The sequence below is a fragment of the Anneissia japonica genome, unplaced genomic scaffold, assembly GCF_011630105.1.
Source record: "Anneissia japonica isolate Jap-2015-1 unplaced genomic scaffold, ASM1163010v1 scaffold34840_len1004_cov199, whole genome shotgun sequence".
NCBI classification, from domain to species: domain Eukaryota; kingdom Metazoa; phylum Echinodermata; class Crinoidea; order Comatulida; family Comatulidae; genus Anneissia; species Anneissia japonica.
The window spans coordinates 585-1,004 of record NW_022708338.1 but is presented as its reverse complement, the minus strand read 5'-3'; the positions used below and the strand labels follow the sequence as shown (position 1 = coordinate 1,004).

Here is a 420-nt window from a genome sequence, read left to right as displayed (position 1 = left end):
ATATTTATATTTTGAGCGCAGTGCTACGCAGCATATGCTATTCGAACACGGGACCTTCTGCAATAGGCAGACGCCTTAACCAAAATGGGCCATTGATGCCTCGTTTGGAATTCAAATCCAAAATAAGCATTAATACGGAATAATTACCTGAAAACTTGGGAAATATATTGGTTGCATCGATCGTCACTACAAGCTATGATATCAATACAAGACAATTCTACTGGTCTAGTTGAGAACACTGAATCAGTTGTTATGGTGCTAGGCACATGAGGAAGGGTTGTTCCATCTTGAATTTCTCGGGATGTTGCTAAAACAATAGTCAATTACATGGATGAATGATAATAACAAACAAAATATATAGAACAAATATAATTTTTATTACAATAATTGTATATAATAAGAAATAATTTACACATTATA

General features: G+C 33.6%; 1 protein-coding gene across 1 annotated transcript in view; it reads right to left on the bottom strand.

The window, feature by feature from the left end:
• Nucleotides 1-147: 147 nt before the first annotated feature.
• The window catches only part of LOC117106513 (mucin-5AC-like), a gene marked incomplete at both ends in the record, with an annotated part of 650 nt that continues 377 nt past the window's right edge, over nucleotides 148-420 (bottom strand). Inside the window, one exon of the mRNA XM_033247881.1 lies at nucleotides 148-307. Within this exon, the coding sequence (XP_033103772.1) occupies nucleotides 148-307 (160 nt within the window). The remainder of the gene's footprint in view (nucleotides 308-420) is intronic.